Source organism: Ischnura elegans, chromosome 1 (genome assembly GCF_921293095.1).
Source record: "Ischnura elegans chromosome 1, ioIscEleg1.1, whole genome shotgun sequence".
NCBI lineage: Eukaryota > Metazoa > Arthropoda > Insecta > Odonata > Coenagrionidae > Ischnura > Ischnura elegans.
In genome coordinates this window covers 49210732-49237849 of record NC_060246.1, presented here as the reverse complement: position 1 = coordinate 49237849, position 27118 = coordinate 49210732, and the positions used below count along the sequence as shown (strand labels likewise).

General features: G+C 37.0%; 1 protein-coding gene across 1 annotated transcript in view; it reads right to left on the bottom strand.

The window, feature by feature from the left end:
* Positions 1 to 319: 319 nt before the first annotated feature.
* The window catches only part of LOC124159602 (angiotensin-converting enzyme), a 31300-nt gene continuing 4501 nt past the window's right edge, over positions 320 to 27118 (bottom strand). The window contains exons 2-13 of the mRNA XM_046535529.1: positions 22866 to 23024; positions 20772 to 20868; positions 18897 to 19040; positions 16743 to 16934; positions 16460 to 16557; positions 12867 to 13036; positions 9574 to 9698; positions 7024 to 7270; positions 6104 to 6202; positions 5401 to 5541; positions 4735 to 4907; positions 320 to 1914 (exon numbers count right to left, since the gene is read on the bottom strand). Coding sequence (XP_046391485.1) covers positions 1778 to 1914; positions 4735 to 4907; positions 5401 to 5541; positions 6104 to 6202; positions 7024 to 7270; positions 9574 to 9698; positions 12867 to 13036; positions 16460 to 16557; positions 16743 to 16934; positions 18897 to 19040; positions 20772 to 20868; positions 22866 to 23024 — 1782 coding nt within the window. The 3' untranslated portion in view covers positions 320 to 1777. The remainder of the gene's footprint in view (positions 1915 to 4734; positions 4908 to 5400; positions 5542 to 6103; positions 6203 to 7023; positions 7271 to 9573; positions 9699 to 12866; positions 13037 to 16459; positions 16558 to 16742; positions 16935 to 18896; positions 19041 to 20771; positions 20869 to 22865; positions 23025 to 27118) is intronic.

Here is a 27118-nt window from a genome sequence, read left to right as displayed (position 1 = left end):
GCCTCAGGGGTGAAAAAAGGGTGGGGGCCTAGAGAACCTGGGCCCTCTGCAAAATGAGCATCTACATATGGCTATTCTTAGAATACAATGACTTTTTTGTATTCAGTTAGTTTTTCATTTAGATTCTTCATATTTTGTATGTAAATGCCATAATTTTCACTCTTAAAAATAGCTTTAATGTAATAGTAACCCAAATCTACTGATTAATTATTTGGCCATTGTTACTGTCAATCAGTTCAATGAGCTATCTTGGTTTCAGCGAAAAGTTTTTTGTTCCATCATTTCTATAGAGCATTTTAATGTCAATAAAAACACCTCAAATGTGTGAGAAATTTATTTATATCACATATGTACAGTAAATCGGGAGCAAATACATTTGTAATTGATGTCAAAAATATTTCCATTATGTAAGCTGCACAATTATACAATCAATTATGAATTACCTATTTATATGCATTCCTCAAGCAATACTCCAGTTAGACTTATTTAATAATTGGCTAGGGGCTTGCTATGTATCATAATCACAATTGAATGCCTTCAAGTTTTGAGTTTATGGCGCACTTATAAAAATACTGGTTAGGTATTGTGGCTATGTAACACTAGAAAAACTCCTAGCTCTTCCCAAATTTGTTAGTTCCATTTTTGTGGTTGATATGATTGCTTATAATCGCATAACTCAAAGACTGTAATTACATAGCTGTGTTTAAGTACTATGAGTTAGTTAACTAACTCCTGATTGCTTATATATAATCACTTATAGTCACATAGCTAAAAAACTATGTAATTTCATATATGTGTATAAGTACCATGAGTTAGTTTACTAACTCATAGTACTTATAAATTCTAAACTATAAAGGGAAGAGTAGTGTGCAGCTAGTTACTTGGATCAAAATATAGTTCCACCATTTCAGCCTATTTAGTACTAGAGCATGACTGAGTACTAATTCTGATCATTGTCATATCAATATTTTCAGAAATATTAGTTCCATGACATCTAACTATCTGCTTGAGGTAGAGGAAATGAATCTTCTAATGGGCAAGTTATTTATTTTTTGGGAGTATGAAATTCAGTTCAAACTCCTCTGGTAATGGAAAGTATTTGTATGAACTTCCGTCAATGCTGGAAAGCCTTTTTTTTTCATTTTAATACTTTAAAAAATTCAGCTTACTTTTCATCATGCACAGATAAAACATTTTGCTCACTTTGATGGTGAAAATTGTCTCTTTTTCTTCTCATCTCTTTTCTAAACTACACATGTATGATTTGCAGTTAATAAAAATTAACTATAGGGAGCACTGAGATGTTATATTGTCAACTCTTTGGTAAAATTACTTTTCATTCAAATGTATCTCACCTGAGTTGTCTCAGATGTAGTTAGAAGTGAATGATTTATCTGAATATCAGTGATGATGTAGACTTAGTCCTCGTTTGGAAGGAGAAATTGACTGGGCAGATCTTCTTTCAGCTGTGTAACTGTAAATCATATGATCCTCGCTCACTCCTAGCTCTCCTTTCCCAAACCAAAGATAGTACAAATTAACGAAACTAAATACAGTCATAGCATTTTGGTTTTTAAGGTATTTTCAGTACACGTATAGCATTCAGCTGTTCTGTCATCAGTCCTGCTATCACGCAGGAGACATGATCACCCGTTATATTTCAGGGTATCATTCTGAGGAAGCATTGTTCTTTAACTTCTTAATACTTCCTAAATAAATAGTCCTTGGATAATGCTGACTTTTCCTCTCAATATTGATCGTGAGTTCTTCATTGCAATCACCACAGGAAATACAACATTAGGGAGAGAATGAGTGAAGATACTGATATAAATGATGACTTATTCACTCCATTATAATATCCTCCATACACTTGAAGTCCCGCTGTTTCAATGCTTTGTTTGCAGTAATCACCATCTGAAAAATTCAAATCTCATGGTTCATACAGTGAACAACTTAAATGATGCAAAAACAAAGTAAGTACAAATAATTTCTACAGTTTCTGCATGTTTCTAATGTGAATCAAATTATAGTGCCATGCACAATCTATTTAGTCAGGGTTGCATCTATAAATGTTTGCTTCCACCCACTCAGGCAGATTTAAGGGGGGGAATGGGGGTACATGCCCACCCTCCCTCATGTGCCTATAAAATAGACAAGATGTTTAATTTGGTTATCATTCTCTTAGTTTTTTTTGTATTACGGAGCCTCAATTATTTGAACAATGAGCCCAAGTCAAGATGACAGATTTGCCGGTCATTGGTCATTTGCTTGTCAGCACTTGAAAAAAAGCATCACTCAAGTGGAAAAGGCGTTGTAAAACTATCCCTATCATATATGTAACTTGTTCATACTTTCATATTCAAACAAAGAGAAAATTTGTACATTGCTTGTTGTATGTTGTTTATAATGTCCAATATGAGAAGATCATTTCCCTGTCAGATCCTTTTGCCCCCTCCCCCACAGAAAAAATTCTGGATCCGCCCTTACACCTACTGATCGTAATTCGTGCCCTCCCTATGGTAGTGCAGCAAATGCTGATTTATGGTTCACATAGGTTTGTCCATTTTAGCTGCTTTGAGGCTGTTGTGAGATAAGAAGACTTACAACATTCCCTGAAAAAGATTTTCAATTCCTAAAGATGGCCCAAATATGCTCAAAACAATTCTCATCCATATCAAATGTTGGACTTACCAAAATAGGAGATGATATGTATGTACAGTAAAACCTCTTTACATAGTAATGGAGTGACCAAAATTTGGGCAATATGATATATGGAGGTTCACTATAGAGAAGTTTCAATGATAGGCACAATTTTTTCATATCCTTCGGAAATGAAAGGCACTGCTGTCTTTTAAACCACTATATTTATGTGTTTAATCAATCATGCATGCGTTAGTGAACATATATTTACTTTTTAATAATTACAGAAAGCGAGCGGTATTGCATGATTTTTACCATGATTCAAGAGAAAGCGATGTGTTCTCTCTTGATTCAACAGCCACTTAAAATGATTAGGATAGTTGAATACCTTTTTTCTTATTTACTGCTAGGTATGCTCTCATATGGAACAAAATGGCCGCAACTAATGATAAACGTGAAAATTACAGCATATTAAAGGAGTATTAAAAAAAAGGGTGTAACATTTATCGCTGAAAATATCATTCCATGTACGTAATCACGGCTGCATTAATGGTCTCTAATTGTCTTGATAAAATTTGCAGAGGTAGTTAGGCTGTCTCGGGAGTATCTCCTAGGTATGATAAGATGAGGTGTTACAAGATAAAGAGGTTCACTACAAAGGGGTTTGCCTATAAATTTACATGTAAATCTGACAGGACTGTAGGGGTGGTATGAAGTATGGAGGTTTATGATGTAGAGAGGTTCACTGCATACTGTACATGGGTTTTTTTTGGAGAGGTGGGGGTAGAGGTCACCCAAGAGTTCTACCCCGACATGAAAAGTTTTCTATTTACAAGTTCCATGAAGTTGAATAGTTATCAATGAAGTGCCACTAGTGTTTTTTAGTACATAATGGAATAGAACTCAGATTCTTTTTTCTCTGATTTCATTTCTCAATTTTTAATGGGTTTATATTATTTTTTTCTCACCATAAGTCCATTTTATTGGTTCTCGGGTATTGAGATTTTCTAGTTGCTACCAATCTTCCAGGGGCCGGAAGTATGTATTTAAAAATATTCTGAAAGGGCATGCAATGCCACAAATTCAGCATACGGAGTACAGTTCCTTTCCCTTGGCCATCTTGGACTTTTGGGATTTTAGTTTGGAGGTGTCCAAAGACTTCAACCAGTAATTAAACTGATATGCTCTGATTAGTATCCCCACACTCTATAAAGGCAAAAGGATGGGGGTGTGAGTGGCAGCAGAGGTGGTCACTCGCTACTTTTCCCTGTGCTTTTCGGGGGGATCCCTTTGCCTTCCTTCTCAGTGTCAGCATGAAAGGAGAACGTCTGGCTGGAGCCTGAATGTCTGGGGCAGTTAGTTGTGGGTGATTATCTATGTCATGCGGATGGGCGTGGATGTAGGCATGGATGATAAATAGAGCTGGTTGGCAAATGACTGTTTTTTTTAATGCATGCATGCCTCTTCTGTAGAGTCTTGATGTCCAATTAACTGTTCACTGGTAGATGCCTATCATTTCTCAAGCCATTCATCCTCCAGACACTCCCCTGCTCTCCCTTCCACCCATTCTTCTCCCATTATTACCATCCCCTACCTCATTAGCTAATCATTCATTGGAATGCGCCAATAGATTCAGAGAAAAGCAAATGCATGCAAGAGCATGGCAAAGAAACACGAGTGAAAATTAATGAGAAAATTAAATGAATCGATTATCTGTCTGTTTTGATTATAAATTTTGGCTTTCACCCATTATCAAAATGGATAATCAAAGCTCCAAGAGCATGTTAATATACATATTCTTATTGAACTGTTTTGTGGAGAGTTTCACAAATTTGTTTGTCCTGGTGTATTTTATTGTCAGAAGATTCCTTCAAAATATTTATAAGTTTCCCAAACAGATATTTCCATCATTAATGATGAATATTCTAAAATTTTATCCCACATGAATTGAATTGTTTTCTATGGACAAGTTTTTAAAAATTGAACAGCTGTCAATAAAGTGCCACAGGCGTTTTTTTAGCAGTAGAATAGAATTCATATTTCTCAGATTTCATCTCTCAGTTTTCAACGGGATTATATAATTTAAATTCTCACCATAAGTCCATCCTATTGGTTCTTGAGTACGGAGATTTTCTTGTCGCAACCAATCTTCCAGGGGCCGGAAGTAGTCACGTAAAGCAGATGCAGATAATTTGTATTCTTCTCCTCCCGTTGCTGCACGCAAGGCATCTGGCCATGGACGAGAAGCACCTAATGCCATCATGTTTCTGTAATAAGGATTTTTCTCATAATATTAAATAATTTGGTAAAAAAACAAAGCTTAGTGATCATGAGGAGTAGAGCTTCATATGATGCCAGTTTCTTGTCTTTGGTCCTCCAAGGAGGGGCCCATTCCCTTTGAGATTTTATCTATGTAGGCATGTAAGTACGTACATATTTAGATAGATGTTTATGTATACAGAGAATAGACTACTGTAGCACATAACTCTTTGATATTACCCAAAAAATTGGTATTGTCTTGTTATTGTGATTCCTAAAAATTTGGTAGGCTTCACCCTTTGTGGTGATTTATGGAAATATGGGCATTGACTGGTGTGGAAAGTTAGCACAGAACTTATCCTGGTAGAATCTGAATAATGAGCATGTTAATGGAATTCCAAGAAAATGAATTTTGAATAAATTAGGCACTTAGGAAAATAATTATTGGAAAAGATAATATCTTAAGATGCGAGTTTGCAAAAAAAAAGTTTTACGACTTACCCTAGAGCTTCACCAGCGGCTTTGCTACCACGAATATCACACTGATGTAGCTGATAGTGTGGATTTTCTGGAGAATATTGGCCAGCTCTTTTGCAAAGAGTTCTGTGAAGTTGGAATTGTAAGATGGTACCCACAAAATACCTGTACGTTGAATGGATGAGAGCATAAATTTTAATGTTTAGCTTTAAGCCTTCTTGTGATATTGATTTTGAATATAATTTACCATTAAAAACCTGCCTATTGTGCCATCACTGGCTCAGGGAATTAACTCTTTTTTTTTCTTTAATTAACATTGCTTCAATTAATCCTTTTACTAGAAAGCGATAGAGCGAAAACTGCCGGGAGCCGATAAATCGGCCCCTGGCAGTTTTCGCTCACCCAGAAGTGACTTATTTAACTTTTTTTGTGATTGTGGCCCTCTCAACAGCTGTAATTTAAGTAAACCCCCATAATCTATCTATGGTTATAAGATATACATTTATCTTAAGTAATGGGAAAAAATCTAGATGTATTAAATTAAGTTGCTGAAAAATTTTAATATCTGAAATGTTACAATTTCCAGAAAATAGCCTTGGCAGTCTTCGCACATCCCACTTGAAATGGGCTGGCAGTAAAAGGGTTAATAAATTTATATAAATTAGAGAACATTGAAATACATAGTAACATTCATGAAATTAACAATAGAAATTAAGTTCTGTCGCACCTTATATATGGAACATTGGCTGGTACATGATACTTGGAGCCAGGGTCGAAGTCTCCCTCAGACCTTAAAACTGGGGGTTTTACTCCAGAATATTGTTCCCTGAAAATTTTAATTTATTGATTATGCATAATGGAGATTGATTGTGACTTAAGCAGCTTTATTTGTTGATTAAGACTACAATGTTATTGACTATAGTGTTGAGTGCTTATTTAATATTGAAAAAAAGTAAAGAAGAAAATAGGACCAATGTTTGAAAGTAACTTTTTAATGCCCCAAAGAATTATTTATTGACAGAGCTATTTTGTATTAAATTGACTTGTGAAGGTCAGTAAGATGGTATATACCAAGGTCAGTGAAAAAATTACTATGGAATATTATTTATTATTATGATATATTTTATTTCAGTGAACCTAAAAATATTTTGTCAATATTAACCAGTTTAACCTCAATAATAAAAAAGCGCTTATGGATAAGTAATAAGATAGCTTTGTATTTTTTTTTTACTAGTTGCCTCATTTTATGAAAATACCCTCCACATTTCTCGCCAGTAACTTAGGAAGAAGGATAGCAGGGTTAAGTCACTTTCAATCAAAATTTGGATTCACTAAGCGAAGCATGAGAAAGTATAAATATCATGTGCATACATTGAAATGCATTTAATGAATGAGTTAAAATATGAATTAGTTTCATCAATGTTATGAGTGTTATCAGTAATCACCTGTAATCAAACTACGCTTTTAAGTTACCCAACATTTTTGCATTCATTATAAAACCACACAAGTACAGAATATAGTACACCCAGACATTGAGGCTGAATTTCTATAATCATTCTTGGAAGGTAGAGGATAAGAGCCATATTACTTAGATGCTATTGTATGGCAGTTGTTTGTCTGAGAATGGTTTTTGAGCTAGAGTGTTACCTTAGCCTCCACCAATGACAGTTGTATCGTTCTTTTGACACTGATCCACGGAAAATATCCCATCTCCATCGATCAAGTGCCAAGGCAAAAGGCAGGAATGCCACTTTGTCTAGAGCCAGAGCAAAGAGGAAATTTATGTCATGAGCAGAATCTTCTGCAGAAGATGATCTGAGGAGGCCTAGGGAGCGCAAGTGACGTGGTGTTGCTACAGATAGAGCTATTGCTTCTCCCACAGCTTCATGGAATCCTGTGGAAATATATTTATGCAACTATGACAATGATATGATGTTGTTACAAATTATTAAATGAAAAGTATAACAATATTGATCCATTTTTAAAATTGCACCTAATGCATAAATTCCAAAAGGTACTGTGTCCTAGTTCATAATGCCACATTTCCCATGGTACACATGCGTTTTGATAAAGTGCAATTTCAGTGTTGATTTAATAAACCAGGATCCCCCAAATTTGTGCAGAGTGCTCTTCACGGTGGCATAGCCAGGAATTTTACACGGGAGAGGGTCCAAAACCAGGGTGGAAATTTTTGAAAAACTAAGTGGAGGGTTTTAAACTAATTTTAACACTTTCAATTTCAATCGGGAAAAAATTTGTAAATTCATAATTTTTCAATATTTAGTTTCCTTTTGGGAAGCAAAGTAATTGTTTTTATATTGGGGGGTGGGTCTAGACCCCCTCTTGCTATGCCACTGGCTTCTAACTATATTGCCTACCCAGGCATCTTCTTTCTTTGCCGATTTATGGAGTTACTTCAAGAGGTCATTGTGGCATATTCAACCTGATGACCATGACCATTGCCACTATGCAGTGTGTACTCATACAATTAGCACCACAGTCCCAGGGTAAAGCTGAGCTTTGAGCACTGTGAAGTTTGATGAAGACTTATTGCTGGAAAAAAGTGGGTTGACCAACCAGGGGTAACTCTTTATGGAGCCATCTGCAATAGGGTAGTTTCCTTTATCAAAGAAAACGAAAATCATTGATTGCGATTCGTTACCTACCATTAGTGTATTCAAAATATACAAATTATTTCGTTTTAGAAATTGCGGTTAAGACGAATGGCAATGGTCCATTTTTATCCTCATTTGAAAAGGGCCAGATTGGCGCCCATGCGATGCCACTCCACGTGACGTCACAGGGACCTAGTTTCTATACGAGAAGATAGGAGTTATACATCGTCTGAGGTTACCAATGCATGCATGAGACGTAGAGCTCAGGGAAACATGTCTTAATAATCACTTATTAAAACTGGCTAAGGTCGGAAAGTTTTCTTCATTTGATAAGGTATTAATAATCCTTATTTAAGACAAGCGCTACCACCCAGCAGGGTACTCATCTACCCGCTAGCAGCCAGCGTCGTATCAGCGCTAAGCCTCGCCTCAAGGTCACCTCACAGGGGGGCAGCGGGAACCAGAAATAAGTCTCACGGAGAGATTTCGCGGCATTACTTACGCGTCGCGTTTTCGCGCGCTTGAAGTTTTTCACTTTTCATTTAATCGCGAAAAATAGATATCGTCATTTAAAAATCTAAATGCGTGAAATACGTACTCCAGGTGTAATAATATTTCGATTTAGGCAATAAAAAATAATAGGAAACCACCCTATTGCACATGAATTGGGAAATTTCGTACGGGAAAAAATCATTTGGTTTCTCCTGGAATCAAGTGCATTTCCCAAAGTTGTGCCACGTGCTATAGCTAGCAAAGTTAGATGTTGTCTATCATCGAATAATGTGTTTTTCTATTTGTTTATTAACTTATCATCAAACATTGATTTAATTAAATTAAAATGTGCTTTTTTGTTGTAATTTTTTCATATATCTTTTGTAACTAGTAAATTACAACTCCTACGGAAAGAGTGATGGGGACCCTTTTTGTTTCCGGCTCCCAATTTTGCATACATTTTTGCATGAACTTGATGACCTTGTAATAGGAAAACATCCGTTGCTTAAATTTTGTGCTGGTTCTTTGAAGTATTTACGCGGGTGCAGAAGTGGCATTCGAAATAAGTTAAATGAAAATATGAATACGTCATTACAAGTATAATATTGAAAAAAGGGCGAATTTTTATATGAAAATAAATTATCTCCAATGTCGTTACGCTCTTCAGGTCCATAGTTGTTCAATATTAAGAGAACTTTTTTTTAACGAAAGGTCTACCGACCACGACCCTAAACGAGTGAGACATATTATAAATTGGTAAGTCCAGACTTTCATCACTGTTAAAACGAATGGCTGATTTTGTGTCCTCGCCGCGGCCGGTGCGAAACGATATCTCCAAGATATCTTTGGAAAATTGGCATTTTTGTTAATCTGACTCCCGTGACTCCAAATCCTATTATTCAGGCTTAAATGACACGCCATTTTTCGTCTCCAGCCCGAAGCTAATCTCGTCAGTGTCACATCATGATGTGTTCTATCCGTGTGGACAGTGAGTTGCTATTTTCATCAAATGGCATGCCCTCCAAAAATTATTATTCACCAAGTATTCACCAAAGGTCATGCATGTCAAGAGTATTGTGCACCATCTTACCTGGATTTGCTCCATCTCTATACACCTTAGGAAGGTTACGATACTGTAGGAAATACTGCAAATGCCCCATTTCGTGATGTGCTGTAACCAAGTCCTTGAGGTTGACTCTAGTGCACATCTTAATTCTGTAATAAATTTTAAAAGTCCACGAAACAGTTGACCAGTTAGATATCTCGGTGATGTCACTTTGTCTGTTGAAAACTTTTGACAGCTTCAGCGTTAGTATAGATGTTTCCCAGACGGCACAGGAAGTTTTCGTACCTAAATACGAGGGTGGACAATCAAGATACAAAAATCGCGCTTAGGAAGTTACTTAGAAGGTTTTGTTTCTTTATTTCCTTTAATGACGAAAAAAGATGCAAGAGGACTGGCAAATTCATATGCATCGATAAAATTGTATCTCATCGATAAAACTGTATTCGGTCTGGGACTATTTTCTTTCGCGGGTGGTGCCATCTGGTGCCATCGTGCCCTATCCTCCTAGAAAGATCACATGCCTTCACAAGCCGTTGGAGATCGCGTCGTTTACGTCACGTCTCACTACATTTCAGGGATTTTTGTGGTTAAGTTAGTGAAGAATAGAGTGTCTGGTAATGTGGAAGTTTCCCTTATTCTTTAATTTCATTCACTGGGCTTCAGAAACGTGTTTGTGAGATATTTTTGTTAGAAATGCCTTTCGTGTGTGTATTGTCGGGATGTAATGGAAACTCCGGGACATATGGTTCAAGTTTTTAGCTCTCCAAAAGATCCTGAGTTGAAGAAGAAGTGCATTTGGGCGATAAGAAGAAAACATTTCACCCCTACGAAAAACTGTGAGGTATGTACTCTTTCTCGCTGTAATTATTTGGATGTAATTTTAAGTCAGAAGTGGCTATTCAGTACTAAAAATGGTGATTCAAAATATTGTAGCAGCAATTCTTTTGAAAATTCTTGCATTTTAGTTGTCTTTTTTGTATTAATTCATTCGGTAAACGTGTGGTTAAAGGAGAAACTAGGAATAAGCTGCCAAGTTTATAGGATCGAATATTGCTTCTTAGCTTGCCCTATGGTGTATTACACGTCGGCTTTCATCATTTCAAATTATCTTATGCTATAGTTTAAAACAATAAAAATATCAGGCATACAAATATTTACTATATTTACGAGCCTAGTAATTTGATTTCTCATGCAGAAATACCAAAAATTGGAAATGATTTGACCTAATAAGTTACATGGTATTTTATTATTTATTAATTTTAGGTGTGTGAGCTTCACATTGCACCATTGTGATATCAGAAAGTAATCTGTGGCCTTGGACGAGAAGACGAGGAGAAAATTCTTGCTGAATGGAAGGTGCCCAGATTGGAGGAAGGTACCATTGCTTCACTGTTACCTGTCGCCAAGAAGACAGACATTGTGGCAGAAGTGATATATTTGTGGATGTGGATTTGATTTGTGCAAGTTGGTGCAGTGATAGTGGACGTTCATCGGAGAAAGTATTGACGATAGTTTGTATGTATCGACCAGTCCTCTTTTAAATAATTTTCTATTCGAAAGAGAATAAGAGTAATTGTTTCGCTAAATTAGATGTGGGATAGAAGAGAAAATTGGAAATATTATTGTGGTTGACAATAGAAAATACATAATATATGTATTGTATTTCTGTGGGTTTTTTCTTTCCTGCCTCTTTAAAATTTCTTGCGGTGGTGACTTCATGCAAAGTAAGTATAAAATCGGAGGTGTGATCTAAGAGATAACATGTTTTATTTTACAAGTGTTTATGCTGGTGATTTGGCAGGACTTTCATATTTTTAATAGGTTGATACATTTACTGCAGTTACCTAGGGACTTTTACTCATACCAAATAATTTTTCAAATACTTTAGCGCCTGATATGGGTAAGTTTTAGTAGCTGAGACTGAACTATACGTTAATTTTTGCTTGCATTTTGATGAATTCGATCATACTAATAGCAGATGTGTCAGCAATCCTGTTTCATCGGCAATTTTTATTTAAAAATCTTATTTCGTCAGGCTTTAGGGTAAGCTTTTTAATGCTCGTGGGCTATGTGATGTCTTATTTAGTGTCAAAATTAATAAGAATTTACTCTCATTAACATCTCAAGGTTTCCAAGTAAGTACGAGCCACTTAACAATGCTGGATGCTGGTGGTGCGTGAATTAGCCGTGAGAATCTCATTTTTCGCAGAGTTATTTAAGTGGCCGAGTAAGTTTTGTAAGTTCTCAATGGGTAAATAATACTATATCATGAATTCTAATTACCATGAAAAACTCACAACCGACAAAAACTTTGTCGGTCGTGAGTCTTTCATGGTAATTAGAATTCATGATATGGTGTTATTTACCTATTGAGAACTTACAATTCATTCGTATCAAGGTTCTCGCTACGGTCGGTAGTTATCGATTGTGTTGCGTTCGATACATTTTTCGATCGTGCGAGTTACGATATAACTAATTTCGACCTAATCGATTGAGATTAGCCTGAGTGCCGTGTTCCTGCGCGCTATGTATCCAATCGTACGTGCTTAGTAGCGGACATTCACATGCTGCGTACGCGCTTCGTCGACAGGCCGCGAATGGTATGTATCCATTGACGAAAAGCGACGGAGCGGCACAGTATCCCCTTAGTCAATGGGTACTATGTACATACGAATTAGATACGGAGGGTTCTGTGCCGTCTGGGTTGTTTAGAGCCAACAGAAAAAAATGAATGGAAAGCTTTCAAGGTTATAGCAAGAAATAAGGAATAAAAGTACGGATTTGTTATGAATGACAGAGTTTTGGCTCATTTCGGAAACTTCAACTCTTTTTTATTCTCAGAAAACTTGGCCATGCTTTCTAAATTTCACACATTTTAATGGACAAACTTTTTTTTTAAATGAACTTGACTTCATTGTTCACAAATATTTTTAAAGGGGATTTCATTTATTTTTTATAAGATGGATAATGCTATTATTTTATCAAAAGACGTAGTCGCATTTTTAATTGAAGAATGCATCAAAATTAAAGACTTATTTTTTACGGAATACTCATTTTTTATTCCTTATCAGCGGTCTTTTAGCGCTGTGTACAGGCCTGAATGGCTTTCATTATTTACGTTTTTAAGATTTTTCATCTTGAGCAATCGTAGTAATGAGATCCGAAATCTCATCATTTTATGCAATTTTTCTTTTGCGCGACTACCGCCGCCTATTTAATTTACTGAAATGATCCTTTTACAAACTCGTGGGGTTTTTTGTGTTTAATTATGCGAATTTAAATGTTTATTCTGGGGTCGCGAAGTCAAAGAGACATACCTGAAATCCTTGCCGTTGCAGAAGTCCCAAGCCGAGGGTTGACATACGATGGGGCGTCCTCTTACTTCCTCTAACAAAGATCCGGACCAAAATTCTGGCGGAGCAGCAGATAGATTTAAGGAAATGAAGAATTGATCAGCCAGTTGAAACATGGAGGCAGGTGTATACCCCTGAAAAACAAAACTTTTATTTGCGAAGGGTAGCTGTGTTTAGTCTTCGGTTAGTTCATCAAACGATTCTTAATGGAGTCACTTTTTACTAATTTCTGATTATTTGAATGGCTCCTACTATTTCAAAAGATATATAAATCCAGAAGTATGTGAAGAATTCATGCCGAGAAAAACTGTATCTGCTATTCGAAATGGTATTATGAATTAAATTATGTCTTGCAATTAACGAGCGGGTGTAGGATCAGAAGGTTTAAAACCTCCCCGAAATGTTTGGAAGTCAAGGAATTTGAATGTGATCCTTCTGTACAGCCACCTCTTACGCCCCCAAAAATTAACCTCATTTCCTAAAAAAATCCGAGTTAATTCTTGCTGTGAATGATTTACGTGTATCTCATCTTAACCTTATCTGCAGTAGAATGAGACGCTCAAGTATTGGTATTGTTCTTAATTATTTGATTGTTTACCATCTTAAAAATTGATCTTATAATCAGGACGGAATAATTTTACAATGTGAATTCTATTTTTATAAAAAGCTGTTGTTGCAAGTTATTTTTGTGCAAAGAATCGTCTTCAATAGAGTCGCCACCAGAGTCGATGAAATGGGGAAACAAGAGAAATTGACTGAATAATATCCTCGGCACCCACTTCTTCTTTCGCGCACCATTTTTCCTCCCAATACAAATCATCATGTGTTTAGGCATGAAGTAAGTGCTAACTCTATGGTTTGGGATAGGGAGTGAATAGGTGTTAGTCGAGTAAGGAAGGATTAACAGTTTTGGTCCCATTCAACCACGTGATGCGCTATTAAACTGAGTAGGTCTCAACGCTATTTTTACTGGTTATAAATATTCAAAGACCCCTGGTGATTACAGCCTAGCTTCTTCTGTAACAATTTTTAATCGCAATGCTGTGCTCGATTACCTCCAACGTCAGCCTCAATCTCTTTCGTCATATATTTAATCACTACAATAGGGCGTTTCCAAATACATATGCAAATAATGTTGCCTCCCTATTGTGCCGCTACTGTCATCCGCTGTGCCCAAATATCCCCATATTGGCTGTCTGCTTCTTACTCCTATCGCGGCGGCGCCTCTTTCCTTTTCCCTTCCTCTCCAGCCCCTCCCCGGGTGATCGGGCGTATAAGCCACTGGCTTGGTTCCCGGCCCCGGTGCGTTGTATCCTCGAAGGGTTCGTCCTGAACCCTCATACTCTTTGTCCGCTTCTTACGACAGTTTAACGTTATTTTTGCTCTATATTGAGTGATTCGTTTGGACTTTAGGCCGTTTTACACGGGGCACGGAACTGCTCAGGTCAGAACTGCATTAATTTTTAAAATGGCGTGGAATTGCGCGAATGCATGAACGAAATTATAACAGGGGCTATTTTGCCATCTCACGTCCACGCATTCTCGCATGTGTTCTAGCAATTCACCGCTTTACACGACGCAATTTTGACTGCGCCTTCGTACACGTCAGATTGTGCAAGTACCGTATTTCTCCGAATATAGTCCCCCCCCCCCCCTAATTTGAGGCTTCAGTTTCGGGAAAAGTTAAAAATATGCATTTGAATATAGTCCCCCCTTTTACTTTTACCACGAGCATTTTTGGAAAAAAGGGGGGACTATATTCAGACATATACGGTACGTGCCCCGTGAAAAACGGCTTTTACTGGCACTGAAAGTGCCCGCTGTCATAATGGGCCCGCTAAAACATAATACATTTCAAAATGATTATTTCCTCAGCAATAAATCTTGATCTATAGCCGTATTAAAAAAAAACATCATATATATTATTACGGAAATGTATCTTTTCTGTCATTCCGTTAACACTGCCCTTATAGTGATAAATATGGTATTTTAAACGTTGAATCACCAGCTTCTGACGAAAAATACTATCGCAATCTCATATTTCACCATTTATTCATTAATTTGCCATAAAAGTTTCGATTTTTAATGTCGATTACTCGCTGGAGGCATATCGACACTAAGTACATATTTTTTTATTCCAAACTTTAAAAAAAGGTTTAAAAACCCGTTAAATCCATAACTAAACCAAAGAAACGTAACAAGCAGGCAAGAAGATTAAAAATAAAATCGAAGAAGTATGAAGAATGTTAAACGTTCTCTATAAGAGACATCATGCGTAAGAAACTAAAAATATTATGTGTACCACGAATTAATAAAAATATTTAAATTTGTACTCAAGGGCGTACCCAGGATCATATCTGCAGGGGGGGGGAAGCCATGGTTTAGGGGAGGGCAAACCAAGTTGTGACATTAGCTTATGACAGTGGTCTCCAATTTACTAGGCCACGAGGGCCACATTCCAAGTTCCGAATTGCCCCGCGGGCCGGATAGCAAATTTGCCGATGACTGAAGTATTCGATACCAACGTCTACTGAAGTATCCGATGGCGTATTTCTTATTTACGATCAGTTGAAGGCGACTTTAACGAGCAATACAGCGCTGCAATGCTCCTAGTGGTGTCTCACAGAGTTAAACGAGCGAGAATCGCGCGCTACTTGAAACGAGTGCGCGGGCCGGATGAAAGCCCTTCGCGGGCCGGATCTGGCCCGCGGGCCGTACTTTGGAGACCCCTGGCTTATGAGATTATTTCATAGAAAAAATAGTTTTATTTTAGTTACATATGTTATACTAAAACATATCAATTTTCGTGGGTTGAAAGAAAATTTGTTGAATGCTTTAGTTTCAATTCAGTACTGATTTTGCTTAAATACTTTTGCTTCTAGGGGGGGGGGGGGGCAGCTGCCCCCTGCCCCTTGCTGGGTACGCCCATGTTTGTACTAAAGAAACTTATAACTAAAACGTTACAGACGAGAGCATTGCTACTTCTAATATTGTGTTTAAAGAATTTTTGTAAATTGCGTGTCATTATTAAGTAACAGATGTCATGCCTTTTCTTACTGGTACCAAACTCTCTTTCCTGTACATATTGTAATAATATGTTTAGTATATTTTTGCAAGAAAACAAGTTCAAAGAAAGGATTTTATGATACAACTTCTTCTCTATTTAAAACCCAATTGCACCGATTCCTTAACAAATTTATTCCCTGATGACGTGCAAGTGCGAAATTTTCGCACGGGTTACCTAGTTTTAGTTATTCGGAAAAATTAAGAAAAAGAGGGTTTGAGAATTCCAAAAAATAGCACAAGGACAATTTTAAATTATGCAGCAGCTGTTATGAAATATTTTCCTGCACTCCAAGAATCTTCCAAAAAATGCCCCTTTTAACATGATAATATAATAGTCTTCTCTTAATTTTTCGTACTGTAACTAAAACTGAAATTGAATTTATAAGCAAAATGTCTTCCACTGTGGTTAGGTTAAGAATTAATCTTTTTAATCATATTATTTTTCATTCCTATTTTTCCTCTATTGTACTAATATCGAGTCATTAGCTTACCTGTTCAATCATCTGTGGTGTAACATCTAGAAAATGCTTTCCAGGGTATGGTAGAGTAATATCCAATATATTACTCCACGTTTGTGCCCACATGTTTCCTGTAAATGAGTAATCATGAGGTTGTCGTGATTTCATAGGAACTTTTTATTAAGAGATGATTTGAAATGAATTGATGATGCTATGAATTTATCACCCCATTCAGCAAACCCCATTTTTTCATGCGCACAGTATATTTTTTTAATAAATACGTACAAATCAGAATAGTGGAAAAACTTTAATTTACCTAATATATGGGCAGGTAGTGGTGCATGGCGATTTATTTTATCTGGTCCGTAAAGATCCCGTAATTTCCGTCTTACATAAGCATGGAGTTGCTCGTATAGAGGACGGACTTCCTCCCATACCTCCTCTACCTCCAGTTTCAAAGTTGGTGATTCGTAAGGAAACATCCAAAGCTCTGCCGCATCTGTGAGATCTGAAAATAACGACATAATTATCGTTAGAGGTTTCAAACGGTTCTCTTGAATGGCCACCCACTTAGTAACAGTTGTATCGAAAATGAGCGTCGCCAGGATTTATCTACGAATCCCTTGGAGAAGGGGAATGGGACACCTTGGGAATTATATGTTTCAGCAACATTCGAAACAGTGGCAGATGCAAAATATCATCCTCATAATTTTTCGTAAATATGAGTGGTTTACTTAACCGAGTCCGAAATAAATTCTAAAAATATCTAGGAGTCTCAAGGTTATGACAATTTGGCTTTAAAAAATCGTGGCCTTGAGTATAATAACGCTGAAGGATTGTCATTGTATGCATGAAAATGCCCGTCCACATGCAGCCGATTGAATTCAAGATCTCATTGCATCATTTGATTGGGAACAATTTGATCATCCTCCATACACTCCCATCCTAGCGCCACATGACGTTTTTTTCATCTGAGGAAACGTCTAGGAGGTCTGCACCATGATGATGATGAAAGCGTAAAAACGACAGTTTTGCAGTGGCTGCTGACTAACTCAGGCGGCCATTTTTTATGACGACGGAATACAAAAGCTTGTTGCATGATATGATTACTACCTTATTATTAACGGAAATTACGTGGAAAAGTAGTTTTAAGTGTGATATTTAATTTAAAAATAAAATTGTTACAAAAATTGTAATGTTTTTCTTGTGTATTTCAAAACGGTACTTGTTTGAAAAGTATTCTCTGTGTTCCTAGTAAATTATATGCCTGCAAAGATGATGTATTATTTAAGCAAATATATACTTAAGAATCGTCATGAGTGATCCCAGGGTGAAAAGTTCTAGTTTTATCTCTACATGGGATTCGACTTAACTATTTATGAATATTTCCTTTAAATAAATAACCTGCTAATAAAACTTCTTCTAATGCTCTGGGTTCGCTATTTTAAATCCAATATGAGGTACTCCGCAACCTCTGCGGTCTGAGATTTCACAAAAGTTCAGGTCTATCAGTTTGCCATCATAAATGGAGATATTTTTTTCTGAAAAAAACTGATTTTCATTAGTACTCGAAAATTTAATGAGACATGACCTAGAAGAAAGAAAAAAGAACCTTACTTTGCAACATATACAGGATTTATTTTGGGCGTGTCAGTAATGTGTTTGGTACTAGTCTTAATTTTACCCAAGAGTGATTTTTGTTTTTTAAAGAATAATTTCACCGTTTAATGCTCAGTACTTTTTGTGGCAGTCGCCCGTATTTACTTGTGTCGCACATTCACTTTTCATTGCACTTAATCGCGTGGCACGAATTCGAGTTTATAATATAGACCCAAAACAGCGGAAAAATAATAAATTTATTTAAAAAACAATAGTGAAAATTAATGCATCTGATGTTCTCAATAAAATGCCCAACTACAAAAAGTATCGGATTTATTGCAATTGTGATGTACCATACAATAACTCTAATACGAAATCACCCAGCTTCAAGTGTAGGTACCGTTTTTTTCGAACTAAGTTATGTTTGCGGCTTTCGAATGTACTTAAGATTCGGGGGCATAGGATTAATGAATGAAATAATTAGAATTGATTAATGAATGTACTTAGGATTCTATACTTGGCTTCATAACTACGCTTCGCAACTACGTTCTTGAAGCTAGTTTGTCTCATATATCAGACCATGTTTGCTGATGTTGGTCCATCCACTAATTGTAATTTTCGTTGTCCTCGGAAGATATTAGGCGCTAAATCAAGTTACGTAGGGCTCAATGAAGTTAACGACAACTCATGTAGCTGATAATTTACGGTGACTATCCTGGGTCCTCCCTTTTTCGTGGGGTTTACGTGTCATTGGAGTATTATAGCACTTTTATGACGGTATACAGTGAAATTGGTCAAGGAGTGACTGTAAATATTGTGATTTAAATGTGATAACGGTGGTTTGAATGCATATTAAGTATCGTTTACTCACTGTTGAGCCGGGCGGCTTCGTTTGTTAGCTCCACAACTTCTTCGTAAATAGGCCGCATTCGCGGCCCGGTTAACCGTCGCCATTCAGTCCAAGCATGCTCCAGTTCTTCCCAGTCTCTGCTTCTTGCCATCAGCTGAGTCAGATCTGAGGGGGATTTGAAAATTACTGCACTTATTACCATGAATCCAGTCACAACCAGCCATGTTGAGTATTGAGTCCATGAAAGGTAACAGTCGATGGTTTCCACTTTACAGCGGAAGAATTCTAGGACTAATCATAACTACCCAAGAAGTGGAAGATAAAAGAGGGACCCGTACTCTAGTATCTTGAGTGTCACTTCCTGCGGAAGTTGATCAGAAGTTTATGACTGCTGTTGCATCCTGGCGTTGCCATCTAATATCTTTTCGTTAGTCAATGACAGGGGCGCAGCCAGGAATTAAGGCTGGGGGGGTTTAGGTGCACTAATACCGGTGTGTGTGGTGGTGTGGTACACCCACCAGGATAAGCGATAGGTGCGAGATTATTGAATTGCGGAATTTTAAGATAAACGGTTCAAAATGGTGAGTTTTACGGTTTGCTGAGGGATATTTTATTAATCCTTACACTATTCTATTCTATTAGTAATATCAATCCAATTAAGTGAAATGGCTTAAACTTAAACATTTCTTTGAGCTATGGGGGGGTTTTGACCCCCAAAACCCCCCCTCGCTGCGCCACTGGTCAATGACAGTGTATTTTCTTGCCTCGACACTTACGTTTTGCATTAATTGTCCTTGTTTATAGGCATTGTGTTGTACTACCATGACATCACCCGAGATTGTTTAAAGGGTCCAAGGTTGGCCCAGGTTAGCTGAACTCACAAAAACGTTAGAAGGCAGGTCCAAACCAGCAAAATAAACATGGAACTTCTCCCTTTTCCGTGCCCTTTTCCGGTAATCCTGTTCAAACCTAGAGTATGAGCAATATTGGACTGTTTAATCCATTTACTATTGCTTACGAGTATTACGAAGGCTACGGGTATTTCAAGCGCATATCAATACAGATATTCGGTTTTTTTCAGTCAGCCTACCTCTCTTCATTCCGCTACCACTTTGCTACCAAGTACCTAGTGAAATAACTCCCTAAGCCATACCTGAGTATGATGCTTAAAGTAAATTTAATCTTCTACTGCGCTGAAAGTCTATGTTAACATTATGACATCAACTACCTTCATTTGGCTTCTATTTTGTTTTTTTTTTAACACAAGACTTCTTGCTGATAAACCTTTTTGCCACCTACCTGAATTTTTACCACACTTATAAAAATATTTTTCCTCAAGGGAAATTATTCATGGGGAAACATATTATCTGTTGGCGAAAGCCGTATTGAAAAAATAGATGAGAGGCAGTGATTGCTGTAGTAAAATGATTTAATTTGTTTTTTTTTGCCTCAAAAGACTTTATTTTATTGAACTGTTATTTTTTATTTCAAATTTTCCACACACTCCATTAAAATAGCTATTCGCGAAATTTTCTATAAATGATTCATTTTTTGATACGATGATTAATAATTTTAGGAAGAGCTCTTTTTCGGGAATAAATTTACGACAAAAACCGGATGTATTCTCATTGTCCATTGAGTTATGATGCTGCCAAAATCGTATGTTAGCCGCCTCTCGAAGGAGAGAGCTTGAGTTGATTAATGAGAACTGTTCGTCAAAACTGAGAATTACTGAATTTTAGAAGTGCGTATCTATTAGCAGTTCGTTAGCATAAAATTTAAATTAAAATCGAAAAATAAATTATATGCTTATGCATAATCTTTTAGTGATAACATATGAGCTTAGTTGTGAGATTAATGTGAAATTAATAAGAGCTTATAAATATAAGGACTTACCAGGGTCAAGGCGCAAACCGCAGTGAAATGGATCTCTGTATGCACATACAGTGGCACTATTGTAAATAGCCAGCATGTCATTGATGAGACGATTGTACTGTGAAAAGATGTTGAATTTGTTATTAAAATATAGCGTAAGAATCGTCGTGTTCCTGGTAATTTTTGGTATAGAGTTTCAGTAATTATAATGGTTAATTTAATTATTATCATCTATTATCACAATTGAGCTCAACGTGGGACAAGGCCTCGGTTTCATAAATTTCCTATGTTCACCATGCAAAATTAACCATATGAAATCTCTGACCATGACAACTTTTTTACCCATTGTAAAGAAATGAAATCAATTTTCTGAACTTAACATTGATATCCCACGAGCCATGCAACGTTTGATGCATTGGTAAAGTCGCAAGTTGAGTCAAGGCTTGGGAAATCAAAGAAATATAAAAAGTCTCTCCTTGTGCATTTCTGCGTCATTATTTCGCTGATCACATTTGCCACGAACATTCGTGAAACTGTACCGGAACCCCTCCAACTTGAAATAATCAATAGATTTAGCTAATCAATTTTAAGGAGGCGCGGCGTGGTAATTGTAAATAACATTTGTACTCTTCTAATTTCATCTGAAAAAAATTAACGGTATACATTATTGGAATAAGATTTAATTCTTTCCCGGAGAATAATATGGGTGAGCTTATTTCTTTGGGTCGGAGCTCGAAACGACAGCTAAAATGGAGTATTTAACGGGGTGGGAATCCCTTGAAAAGTTTACCCACGGCAAGCCGCGGCATCCATTATTGTTGGTTATCATATAGTACCTGGAACTAAGTGTGGAATTTTGTCAATTTTTATTGTTTATCACCGTGTAAAATAAATGTTTTTCCCACCGTATTATTCAGTATGGGAAGAATGTACAATATTGGTTCATAAATATTATTAGTTCAGGAAGAGAACATAAATGTGATTTTATTATGCGGTATTAAAGTTTCATTGTTCACTTAAAATTTGAAGGATCTGACATTAGTTTTATATGCTAACTCGCACGTTTTATGAATGTATGTGCAACGTGCATGCTATCAATTTCAAACTTGCACTCGATGAGGGTGTGAAATTACGTCCTTGGGCGAGGTCAAACTTATCCTTTAAGGCATATCGAGGCATATCCATTTCGATGATTCGTCGTGACCATCGTTCATATTCGTTAAACTGTCTGTTAATATGTATATCTAAATACGCCGCCGGCGGAAGTAAACTGTGAAACAGAATGGAAGGAAAGGTCTTCCCCTTCAGTTGTTCCTACTACGAGAAACCTTTTGGTGTGTACTCTAACTTACCTAGGAAACAGATCTACGTGGTAACGGACATTTTTGTGCTATCCGTAGGGGATATCAGGTGTTTCCATATGTCTTGAGTCAATCAATTATCTCAACTACTTCCTTGAAAGCATAATAAATATTCCATAAGGTAATAAATTAATTCTCTTTGTGTACACGAGCTTTACAAAAATTTCCCATTTTTACTTACTTTAACGTATTACGGAATGGTAAATGCTATTATTCTTCCGTGAAAGAAATACTTGGGAGCTAGAACGCTAATGCTTTTCCTGCAGTAACTAGCAATAGCAAATACGAATGGAAAAATAGAAGGGGTAACTTGAATGCAGCCTATAATCTCGATGAGGGGTTAATTAAGAGAGATATGCAACTGAAGTGGCAAGCTCCATGATGAAAATATATCTGATGAATGAATGAAAACAGCCTTTGTAATTATCACAGAAATCTTTTTTTAATGGTAAGACGCATTTCGACGCTGAGCCGTCATTCTCGAGTATGCCTTAGCGTCGAAACACTTCGTAAATCTGTGAAAATTACAAAGGTTGTTTTTGTCCTTTCAGCATAAATGTTCAAAAAGTGAAAGCCGAATCAATCGATTTCAGATATCTGTTATATTGGAAAGAAAACGTATCTTTTGTTATTTATACATATTTGAAAATATGTCTGTTGCAAGAAAAATATTTCTGGGCACGACTTCCGTATATTTTAAGATAATAGCCTTATCCCTATAGAAGTTTTGTGGAACGTATTAATAAGTACTCACCCGCTCCATTTTTTCCAATGGGAGTGCCGCCGGCCCCACTACGGAAAGCAAGCGGACTTGCCGCCACACGTCGGGATCGCCAACATCTTCCCTCCTCAGCGATTTTAGAAGATCCCATACTGCGCGTTGAAAGTGAGAGTATTCAGCTTGCGCAGACAACTGTGAATAGATTAAAACAGAGACGAAACTTGGTAATGATCCATTGATATATGCGCCAAGGGCGTACCGAGGATCATAACTAGGGTGGGGGGGGCAAGCTAAGTTATAGAGGAGGGGGGCAGCCATTGTCTGTGGGGGGGGGGGGGGGGGGGGGCAAGTCAAGTTATGAGATTTTAGCATGGAAAAGGTGAATGAAACCAACATTTTAAGAAAACTGTAACAGCGCTTTATTAATTTATGAGATAATTTCCTTGAAAAAAATATTTTTAATTTATCATATCATATCTTATATCTATTATCTTATATCTACTAATACATATAATTTCTCGTGGGTTCGAAGAAAATTTGTTGAATACTTTCGTTTCAATTCAGTACTGATTTTGCGGAAAGACTTTTGCGATTTTTGCTTCCAGGGGGGGGGAGCTGCCCCCCCTGCCCCCCACTGGGTACGCCCATGATATGCGCCGCATCGCTGCGAATGTTTTAATTTGTAAAAGAGTGTAAAATATGATTGATGGCGAAACGTTTTCGGAATTCCAGCATGATGTGATGGCTTTTAAGCATTATGCTGTAAAGAATAGTTTGCTCTTAATGCATGACTTCCCAAAATAAATTTTTTTACGCTTTGTTGGGTGCGTGTGGCTTACATGCTGATTGCTTTTGTCTTTTTACGGCTGCGCCTAATTTTGATTCGAAAACTTGAGAAGGAATTTTTACATTCCTGTGAATGCTGGCTGTTTACTGGTGGTCGTTTACTTCCAGTTCAGAACGTAAGTAATTTGTTTGAAAATGTATTACATTGCTGCAGAAATTTGGTCGTCAATAAATGGCAATGCACTTGCAGCAACAGAGGAAATATTGAAAAGAAATGAAAGGTTTAGAGTAAAAGAAGCATATCTAGTTATGCTGTGGTAATGAGGAAAGAAGGGAAAATAAAACTGAGAAACTCAAACCAGGAGGATAATTAGACGTTTATGAACGTTTCTACCCACTCTAAGGAAATAAGATAAAAACCGGGCGAAAAAAGATGGAATTGCAAAATTACATGGTACATTACAAAAACCTCCAATACCTGAATTGGTATAAAACGGGTAATCTATTGTGTCATCTTGCTATTTCATTTTTTTAATGCTGTGCATTTAGTGAGTTCAATTTTGAATCTTCGATGCCATTGCACAACAAAAAAAGTATGATACATGGCCGATTAATATTTCCTGCTAAAAGTTCGTTCATTATCGTATAATGGGGCGAACACGATAACGTGGGCCGTTCCTATGACAGTGTTAACTACTTTCCGCATACTGCAGAAAATATGTAATTGGTTAAGTGCTGCATTTACCATTTCCTAGATAGTTTTCTAGGCCTTGAACAGAATTGCAAAAAAATCAATAACGTGACAGCCGATTCATATTCTATACCACACACGTTGACGGATATGGGTATCACATGGCCGAACGTCGTGAGGGAGGTCATTGTGGTTGTTAGTTTCTCAATATTTTTCTGCATAAAATAGATGCCATTCTGGGCTAGACAGAGGTCATTCATCTGAGGCTAATAGCTTATTGTACCAGCCCTTGATATACTGATAATCGGCGTGCGACAACGTTGGGAACATAAATGTGTGTTTATACTGTTTATAGTAAGAATTTTTCTACAGCACATGTTTCTTCAGCGCCAGATTTTTTTAATTTTCAGGGAATGAATTGATTCATTCGAAAATGATGAACCCTTGCAAAGGCACGTACGGCGACGATCATACTTCCAATGGTGTCTTGTGTTGGGATTCTCATGGAAAAATAGACAACTTCCATATCATTGCCATATGTGGTGACTCCAGGTTAAGGCCGTTGGAATGGAGGGATTTTCTCTTCGGTGCCATATTGACGGAAATGGCCATGAAAGTGGTGAAGAATTATTGATACGGATTATTTAGAAGATGTGTTATACTCCAATTTCCTCGATTGTAACTGGGTATGTTGGTATCTCTTCTTTTCTAGACAATTGTAAACAATTTTAATTTTCACATGGGAAATAAATACTCTTCAGTATTATAATTTAATTTATTTTAATAAATTCAATTTATTGCCTGCTAATCGCTACCGTATTTAGTTTCCTAGAAATATATGAAGGTAGACCGGTTATAAGGTATTGGTTAGGTTGATTCCTTGCTATTTGAATCGAATAAGTATGGTTTATCTATTTAGTAACTGCAATGTGGCCACTGCATTGGAACTAGTGAAATTTTGAAAACATTTCTACGAATTAATTTAAGAATCTTGAAACAATCCCTTATTTTACCCAAATAAATATTTTCCAGCTTTCCTAAAGAGTATCGGAGACCTTATTGACTGTAACTCTCATGCCAAGTGGAAATCTTTATCACGTCAGTTATATTTACTTCCGGAGCTTAATCACCGCGTTTATCGGAGCGAATGCGAAAGAAATTTTTATGTTAGAAGTGCCAGATTTTAGTTATGCCCGATTTTCATTGTTAAATTCGGTATGCTTGCGGCCAGTGCATTAAAGTTGGTGACAATTTGTAAACATTTCTACGAATTAATTTAAGAATATAAGGAAAAACCCGACTCATGACTCAATCAAAAAATTATTTATTTCGCTCATTTCTAGTTACTTCTATTTTTGTGATCCTTGTATGGATTCCTATGAATAAATTAATCTCACTAACAGGCCATCCGTTAAGAACATTCATGTTGCATGATCAGCACTTTATATGCCTCGTTAGCTTTTGATAAACGTCTTTGTCGACGAAAACAATCGTATGCTCCTCTTTTTAGTTTGTTTCTGAGCTTTAATAGTTTAGAAAAAAGGCGAAATATTCCAATATTTCATCGATTTAAACTGAAGATTTTAGTCATCTCCTTTGTTCTAGAACAACATCTGAAGTAAATTGATTGTTGGGAAATTCTTTTTTTCAGTTCTCGTTTTTTTTTATTTTTAAAAAATGATTTCATTACCAGTAACGCGTCTATAAATTCTGCAAATTTAGGAAATAACTTCGGTCACTCGCCGTGTCAGTGGGTCAGCGGAAGGAAATTCTGAAAACAGTGGTAGAAGGAAGAATATTAGTTAAGCTAGGAGGATGAGAAGGAAATGAGGATTGATGGATAGAATGATTGATAAAACGAATTATCTAGAATTAAAGATAGAAGTTCAACGTGGACAGTGGGGCCGACGGGGGTTATTCGTATAATGCTACTTGGATTGTACGAGAAAATTAACAATTAATTAAAACAAAACTACTGCATAATATTCAGTGCGATCAATTATTATTACTTAATTGCTTCCGTTGCATTATTATTAGCTCTGCTAATTCCTCCAAAATGACTTTTGAATTCGCTCATTAATTCTTAAGTGGCCAAACCTGAAACAGAGTGGAATATATCCTCCGAATTTTACATTCAAATAATTAATATTTCTATCATCATTTCAGTAGTTTCTGGGTGTTACACCGGGCATCTAACGATTTGATCGTTGGATCATTCTTCCTCATAGAATGGTCCTCCAAGATTGTTAGAACATTAATTGCGTAAGCTTGGTTTCGTTAGTAGTAGGACCCGCCCGCCTTTGTGACGGTGCGGGATTCCTCGTCCCCTCCCTTCCCTCCCTATCCCCTCCCAGGAGGCGTCGTCGGGCTCCTATCGCGGCGGCGCCTCCTTCCTTGTTCCTTCCTGTCCTTCCCCTCCTGCGGGCATAGGAAAAAAGCTAGCGCTTAGAATCCCTGCCCCAGGAGTGTAACCCGCGAGCCTGCCCTTGGTGTCTCGTTTCCGTTGTTACACCGGGCAAAAAGCTCTCTAAGGCCGACGTTTAGAGTCTCTTGCCAAGAGTCATCCTCAGAGCCTGAAAAATTGGTAGTATTATTTGTGCGGCTCAGTTTAGAAATGAATGGCAGATATGAAATAATTATGCCAACACTTAGAGGGTACAGTTGAGCATCTCGTATGCTTTGGAATTAGTTGGCGTGGCTTAACCAAGCACTCCTATTCCTGCCTTACTTGAAGTCCACTCCACCAGAATAGACGCTAAATTTTCGGCGTCCACGAGAAGCCCGGCTGTAAGTTACCCCAAAACTTTCC